This window comes from Mustelus asterias, unplaced genomic scaffold, assembly GCF_964213995.1.
Source record: "Mustelus asterias unplaced genomic scaffold, sMusAst1.hap1.1 HAP1_SCAFFOLD_3653, whole genome shotgun sequence".
Lineage (NCBI taxonomy): Eukaryota > Metazoa > Chordata > Chondrichthyes > Carcharhiniformes > Triakidae > Mustelus > Mustelus asterias.
In genome coordinates, this window is record NW_027593598.1 from 8,595 (window position 1) to 17,043 (window position 8,449).

At 54.7% G+C, this 8,449-nt stretch overlaps 1 protein-coding gene across 1 annotated transcript; it reads left to right on the forward strand.

Annotated features, from left to right (window-relative positions):
- The first annotated feature begins 967 nt into the window (after nucleotides 1-967).
- Nucleotides 968-8,169, forward strand: LOC144490707 (uncharacterized). The gene is made up of 3 exons (XM_078208414.1): nucleotides 968-1,132; nucleotides 2,156-2,295; nucleotides 7,815-8,169. The coding sequence occupies exons 1-3, from the start codon at nucleotides 1,018-1,020 to the stop codon at nucleotides 8,130-8,132; spliced, it is 573 nt and encodes a 190-aa protein (XP_078064540.1). The 5' UTR covers nucleotides 968-1,017; the 3' UTR covers nucleotides 8,133-8,169.
- The last annotated feature ends 280 nt before the right edge of the window (nucleotides 8,170-8,449 follow it).

The window sequence follows — 8,449 nt, forward strand, 5'->3', positions numbered from 1 at the left end:
CCCGCTTATCCCCACTGACCCCTCCCACCCCCCCAACTGATCCCCGACCCCCCACTCACCCCCCCCACTGACCCCTCCCACCCCCCCCAACTGATCCCCGACCCCCCACTCACCCCCCCAACTGATCTCCAACCCCCGCTGACCTCCACTGACCCCCCCGCTTATCCCCACTGACCCCTCCCACCCCCCCAACTGATCCCCGACCCCCCACTCACCCCCCCCACTGACCCCTCCACCCCCCCAACTGATTCCCGACCCCCCACTCACCCCCCCCACTGACCCCTCCACCCCCCCAACTGATTCCCGACCCCCCACTCACCCCCCCCACTGACCCCTCCACCCCCCCAACTGATCCCCGACCCCCCACTCACCCCCCCCCCCCCGCTGACCCCTCCACCCCCCCAACTTATTCCCGACCCTCCCACCGACCCCCATGACGCAGCCACTGACCCATATGACACCCGCTGACCGGCCCAGGCCTTTGACTGCTCCACTTGACTGCTATGACCCCCCCACTCACCTGTATGACCGCCACTGACCCCATGACCCTGCCACTGATCCATATGACCCCCAATGACCCCCAATCATTGCCCCAGCCCCTTGAACTCCCTGCTTGACCCCCGACCCCCCCCCCACTGACCCTTATGACCCCCCACTGACCACCCCCTAGACCATTCCAGCACCACCTCTCCACTGCCCTCCCCCCCCAGTCCTCCCAGTCAGTCCTCCCAACTGATGGAAGCCAGCCCACAATGCAGCAGGCTCCCCCTCCCCCAAAGCTTTCCAGGTCCTCCCAGTGAACCCTCCCAGTTCTCAGGGCCTGGCCCACAATGCAGTGGGGTTCCCTCTGGTCCTCCCAGTAACCTGGGCCCGGCCCACAAGGCAGTGCGGGGCGCTCCCCCTCCAGGTCCTCCCAGGGAGTCCTCCCAGTTCCCGCTGGCTGGCCCACAATGCATTGGGAGCGCTCCCTACAAGTCCGCCCAGGCAGTCCTCCCAGAGCGCGGCGCCCGGCCCACAATGCAGCGGGCTCCCTCCGGTCCTCCGGCGCGGTCCTCCCAGCAGCGCGGGCCTTCCCGGCGGGCGGCGCGGGGGGCTGATTGTCCCGCGATGGAGGAGGCGAGCGGAGGGGCGGGTAGGGAAACCCCGCGGGACTGAGGGGGGGGGCAGGGGCCGGGGAGGGAAACCCCGCGGGACTGAGGGGCGGGGCTGAGGGACCCAAACCCAGCCAGTGACCCCTGACCCCAGAGATCGCCCTCTGACCCCCGAGCCCGGCCATCGCCCTCTGACCCCCGAGCCCACCGATCGCCCTCTGACCCCCGAGCCCGGCGATCGCCCTCTGACCCCCGAGCCCCCCGATCGCCCTCTGACCCCCGAGCCCGGCCATCGCCCTCTGACCCCCGAGCCCACCGATCGCCCTCTGACCCCCGAGCCCGGCGATCGCCCTCTGACCCCCGAGCCCACCGATCGCCCTCTGACCCCCGGGCCCGGCGATCGCCCTCTGACCCCAGAGATCACCCTCTGACCCCCGAGCCCAGAGATCGCCCTCTGACCCCTGACCCCAGAGATCGCCCTCTGACCCCCGAGCCCAGAGATCGCCCTCTGACCCCTGACCCCAGAGATCACCCTCTGACCCCCGAGCCCAGAGATCGCCCTCTGACCCCTGAGCCCAGAGATCACCCTCTGACCCCCGAGCCCGGCGATCGCCCTCTGACCCCTGACCCCAGAGATCACCCTCTGACCCCCGAGCCCAGAGATCGCCCTCTGACCCCTGACCCCAGAGATCACCCTCTGACCCCCGAGCCCCCCGATCGCCCTCTGACCCCCGAGCCCAGAGATCGCCCTCTGACCCCCGAACCCAGAGATCGCCCTCTGACCCCCCGAGCCCGGACATCGCCCTCTGACCCCCGAGCCCGGAGATCGCCCTCTGACCCCCGAGCCTGGCCATCGCCATCTGACCCCTGAGCCCAGAGATCGCCCTCTGACCCCCGAGCCCAGAGATCGCCCTCTGACCTCGGAGCCCAGAGATCGCCCTCTGACCCCCGAGCCCAGAGATCGCCCTCTGACCCCGAGCGCGGCAATTGCGCTCTGACTGTCCTCCTGGTGCTAGTAACAGAATCTGAATTCTCTTTGCCTTTTGCCCCCCCACCCCCTGCAGTGAACCAGCTCCTTCCGGATATGAACCTGAGCCCCCGGGAGCTCTCGCAGAGCCCCAAGTTGGCCAAGTTACTGCTGCTGTTGACGGAGCGCATGGACCAGAGCGGCTTGAGTCTGACGGTCAAGAGGGACCTGGCCAAGGTAACGTCTCGCTTGTCCCTGGAATGCAGCGCCGAGCCCGCAGGCGGGGGTTTGGATCGGCCTGGACCCCACTGCAATCAGCTTTCTGTTCACCCTTTGCTTCCTACCTCTTCAATCGCCCGAGCGGCCCCCGGTGGCGGGGGTTGGTGGCGGGGCGGCGGGGGTTGGTGGCGGGGCGGCGGGGGTTGGTGGCGGGGCGGCGGGCACTGTCGCTCAGGTACAGGGTGTGGGTTCGAATCCCACAGTAAGAAGTCTCACAACACCAGGTTAAAGTCCAACAGGTTTATTTGGTAGCAAAATCCACGAGCTTTCGGAGCGCTGCTCCTTCGTCAGGTGAGCGGGAGTTCTGATCACAAACAGGGCACAAAGACACAAACTCAATTTACAAAATAATGGTTGGAATGCGAGTCTTTACAGGTAATCAAGTCTTAAAGGTACAGACAATGTGAGTGGAGAGAGGGTTAAGCACAGGTTAAAGAGATGTGTATTAGAGTCAGAGGTTTACAGCATGGAAACAGGCCCATCGGCCCAACTTGTCCATGCCGCCCTTTTTTTAAACCCTGAAGCTAGTCCCAATTGCCCACATTTGGCCCATATCCCCCTATATCCATCTTACCCATATAATTGTCTAAATGCTTTTTAAAAGACAAAATTGTACCTGCCTCTACTAGTACCTCTGGCAGCTTGTTCCAGACACTCACCACCCTCTGTGTGAAAAAATTGCCCCTCTGGACACTTTTGTATCTCTCCCCTCTCACCTTAAACCTATGCCCTCTAGTTTTAGACTCCCCTATCTTTGGGAAAAGATATTGACTATCTAGCTGATCTATGCCCCTCATTATTTTATAGACCTCTATAAGGTCACCCCTCAGCCTCCTACGCTTCAGAGGAAAAACGTCCCAGTCTATCCAGCCTCTCCTTATAACTCAATCCATCAAGTCCCGGTAGCATCCTAGTAAATCTTTTCTGCACTATTTCTCGTTTAATAATCATAGAAATCATAGAAACCCTACAGTGCAGGAAGAGGCCATTCGGCCCATCGAGTCTGCACCGACCACAATCCCACCCAGGCCCTACCCCCATATCCCTACATATTTTACCCGCTAATCCCTCTAACCTACACATCTCAGGACGCTAAGGGGCAATTTTAGCATGGCCAATCAACCTAACCCGCACATCTTTGGACTGTGGGAGGAACCGGAGCACCTGGAGGAAACCCACACAGACACGAGGAGAATGTGCAAACTCCACTCAGGCAGTGACCCAAGCCGGGAATCGAACCCAGGTCCCTGGAGCTGTGAAGCAGCAGTGCTAACCACTGTGCTACCGTGCCGCCCTTTCTATATCCTTTCTATAATAGGGTGACCAGAACTGTACACAGTATTCCAAGTGTGGCCTCACCAATGTCTTGTACAACTTCAACAAGACGTCCCAACTCCTGTATTCAATGTTCTGACCGATGAAACCAAGCATGCCGAATGCTTTCTTCACCACTCTGTCCACCTGTGACTCCGCTTTCAAGGAGCTATGAACCTGTACCCCTAGATCTCTTTGTTCTGTAACTCTCCCCAACGCCCTACCGTTAACTGAGTAATTTGCCCTGGTTCAATCTACCAAAATGCATCACCTCGCATTTATCTAAATTAAACTCCATCTGCCATTCATCAGCCCACTGGCCCAATTGATCAAGATCCCGTTGCAATCCAAGATAACCTTCTTCACTGTCCACTATGCCACCAATCTTGGCTTTCTGTAGAATTGAACAGCAACTGTCACAAAATACAAAATAAATCAATTTTATTCATCTATATAAATAACACAAGTTGGTGCCTTGCCAGTCTCATTATTGAAAAGGTCACCCCTCATCAACTGTAAATCAACCACTGCACCAAACTTATCATTGGGTCAATATTAGTAGCATCGTACAGTAAAGAGGCGGATCTTCGGCCCATCAAGTCAGCAATAACCATTGAATCTACACTAATCTGACTTTCCAGCACTTGGCCCACAGCCTTAAATGTCATGACATTTCAAGTGCTCATCCACATACTTTTTAAAGGTTGAGGTTTCTAGCCTCTACCACCCTCCCAGGCAATGTATTTCAGACTCCCACCACTCTCTGGGTGAAAATACTTTTCCTCAAATCCCCTCTAAACCTCTTCTCCTTCACCTTAAAATTATGCCCCTCATACCCCACCTCAATTATGTCAATCTTATCATTCCCCCCATATTCTTATCTATATTATTTACATACATCATGAACAATAAGGGACCTAACACATCGACAACTTTCTACCCTCTGTCTCCTACCGTTAAGCCAGTTTTGGATCCACCTTTGGATCCATCTTGTCAAGTTACCCTGGGTTCCGTGTGGTTTTGCCTTCTTTCAGTCTCCCATGTCAATGGCTTTGCTGAAATCCATATAAACTATGTCAACTGCACTTTGCTCATCTATACACCTGGTCACCTCCTCGAGAAAATTCAATCAAATTTGATAGGCATGTCCTCCCTCTGACAAAGCCACGCTGACTATTCCTGATTAAACCTTGCCTCTCCAAGTGGAGATTAATTCTCTCCTTCACTCTGGTAGTTTCCTTGCCACTGATGTGAGACTCACTGGTTTGTAATTCCCTGGTTTATGTCTACCACCCCTTTTGAACCATATTAGCTGTTCTCCAATCCTCTGGCCCCTCCCCTCTGGCCAGTGAAAAATTTAAAAATTGGGTCCATAGAACCAGAAAATCCTTAGTGCAGAAGGATCAGGTCTGCACCAACTCTCCAAAAAGCATCTTACCCTGGCCAAACCTCCGCCCAATTCCCACAACCCTGCGCATTTACTATGGCCAATCCACCTAACCTACACATCATTGGGCACTCGGGGAATTTAGCATGGCTAATCCTCCTAACCTACACATCTTTGGACTGTGGGAGGAACCGGTGGGACTTTGGACTGTGTGTGGGAGAGAGCCCCTGTAATTTCCTCCCTTGCCCCCCACAGCAGCCTGGGATACAACTCATCTGGACTTGGAGATTGGAACACTGTTAAGCCTACCAAAACCTTCAATACCTCCTCACTCCCTATGTCAAACTGTTCAAGAACCTAAGCCCCTCTTCCCGAATTCTGTACCGACATTCTTCTGCTTCCTCCAAGTGAAGACAGTTGTGAAATACTCGTTTAACAGCCTACCAATGTCTCCCGACTCCATGCACAGATTGCCCTTTGGTCCCTAACTGGTTACCTTCCTCTCCTTAATATACTTGTATCTTGTCTCCAGACAGGACAGTTAGTGAGATTTTGCAAGCCCAGGCAAGTCGTGGGGGTTACAGATAGTGTGACATGAACCCAAGATCCCGGTTTAGGCCGTCCCCATGTGTGCGGAACTTGGCTATCAGTCTCTGCTCAGCGACTCTGCGCTGTCGTGTGTCGTGAAGGCCGCCTTGGAGACCGCTTACCTGAAGATCAGAGGCCGAATGCCCGTGACCGGTGAAGTGTTCCCCCACAGGAAGAGAACAGTCTTGCCTGGTGATTGTCGAGCGGTGTTCATTCATCCGTTGTCGTAGCGTCTGCATGATGCTTGACAATCACCAGGCAAAAGTGTTCTCTTCCTGTTGGGGAGCATGCCCCTGTCTACATCAACGGGGACGAAGTAGAAAGGGTCGAGAGCTTCAAGTTTTTAGGTGTCCAGATCACCAACAACCTGTCCTGGTCCCCCCATGCCGACACTATAGTTAAGAAAGCCCCACCAACGCCTCTACTTTCTCAGAAGACTAAGGAAATTTGGGCATGTCAGCTACGACTCTCTCCAACTTTTAAAGATGCCCCATAGAAAGCATTCTTTCTGGTTGTATCACAGCTTGGTCTGGGGCTCCTGCTCTGCCCAAGACCGCAAGGAACTACAAAAGGGTCGTGAATGTAGCCCAATCCATCACGCAAACCAGCCTCCCATCCACTGACTCTGTCTACACTTCCCGCTGCCTCGGGGAAAAGCAGCCGGCATAATTAAGGACCCCACGCACCCCGGACATTCTCTCTTCCACCTTCTTCCGTCAGGGAAAAAGATACAAAAGTCTGAGGTCACGTACCGACCGACTCGAGAACAGCTTCTTCCCTGCTGCTGTCAGACTTTTGAATGGACCGACCTCGCATTAAGTTGATCTTTCTCTACACCCGAGCTATGACTGTGACACTACATTCTGCACCCTCTCCTTTCCTTCTCTATGAATGGTATACTTTGTCTGTATAGCGCGCAGGAAACAATCCCATTCACTATGATAATACGTGACAATAATAAATCAAAGCATACTGCTCATAGAGAAGGAAAGGCGAGAGTGCTGAATGTAGTGTGACAGTCACAGCTCGGGTGTAGAGAAAGATCAACTTAATGCGAGGGAGGTCCATTCAAAAGTCTGACAGCAGCAGGGAAGAAGCTGTTCTTGAGTCGGTCGGTACGTGACCTCAGACTTTTGTATCTTTTTCCCGATGAAAGAAGGTGGAAGAGAGAATGTCCGGGGTGTGTGGGGTACTTGATTATGCTGTGGCTGCTTTTCCCGAGGCAGCGGGAAGTGTAGACAGAGTCAATGGATGGGAGGCTGGTTTGCGTGATGGATTGGGCTACATTCACGACCCTTTTGTAGTTCCTTGCGGTCTTGGGCAGAGCAGGAGCCCCAGACCAAGCTGTGATACAACCAGAAAGAATGCTTTCTATGGGGCATCTGTAAAAGTTGGTGAGAGTCGTAGCTGACATGCCAAATTTCCTTAGTCTCCTGAGAAAGTAGAGGCGTTGGTGGGGCTTTCTTAACCATAGTGTCGGCATGGGGGGGACCAGGACAGGTTGTTGGTGATCTGGACACCTAAAAACTTGAGCATTGAACAGAGGGCCAGAATACAAGAGCAGGGATGGACTTCTGAGGCTGTATAAGGCTCTGGTCAGACCCCATTTGGAGAATTGTGAGCAGTTTTGAGCCCCGTATCTAAGGAAGGATGTGCCGGCCTTGGAAAGGGTCCAGAGGAGGTTCACAAGAATGATCCCTGGAATGAAGAGCTTGTCGTATGAGGAACGGTTGAGGACTCTGGGTCTGTACTCGATGGGAGTTTAGAAGGATGACGGGGGATCTTATTGAAACTTACAGGATACTGCGAGGCCTGGATAGAGTGGACGTGGAGAGGATGTTTCCACTAGTAGGAAAAACTAGAACCAGAGGGCACAGCCTCAGGCTAAAGGGACGATCCTTTAAAACAGAGATGAGGAGGAATTTCTTCAGCCGGAGAGTGGTGAATGTGTGGAACTCTTTGCCGCAGAAGGCTGTGGAGGCTGGGTCATTGAGTGTCTTTAAGACAGAGATAGATAGGTTCTTGATTAATAAGGGGATCAGGGGTTATGGGGAAAAGGCAGGAGAATGGGGATGGGAAAAATATCAGCCATGATTGAATGGCGGGGCAGACTCGATGGGCCGAGTGGCCTCATTCTTGCTCCTATGTCTTGTGGGATGTGACTGACTCTGGCCATTTCTCCCTCAAGACGCAGAGAGAATTACGAAAGCAACGACAGGAGTGGCTGCGCATTGAAGCTCTGCAGAGGATCCTGGACGAGATGTTGACAGAGTACCACGCAAAGCGATGGGGCGAAGGGGTCAGCTCCGAGGATCAACAGGTGAGGGACGGAGGGGTTGGGCACTCGAGGGAGGGAGAGGTTGAGATATTAGGAGGGGGGGGGAATGCGGAGAGTGTCGCGGACAGAGCGAGGGAGGTGGGTTTTAAGGTGTGGGTTATATTTATATACACCCACCCCCCCACAACGCTCCAAATACCCGACCCTGAACCACAGAAGGAGAGGTAGGGGATTACTGATCGGACAGAGGTCCGTTTTAAGGAGCGTCTTAAAGGAGGGGAGAGGGAGGGAGAGACGGAGAGGGGTGAGAGAGAGAGAGAGAGACGGAGAGGGGTGAGAGAGAGAGAGAGCGACGGAGAGGGGTGAGAGAGAGAGCGACGGAGAGGGGTGAGAGAGAGAGAGACGGAGAGGGGTGAGAGAGAGAGAGACGGAGAGGGGTGAGAGAGAGACGGAGAGGGATGAGAAAGAGAGAGACGGAGAGGGGTGAGAGAGAGAGATGGAGAGGGGTGAGAGAGAGAGAGAGACGGAGAGGGGTGAGAGAGAGA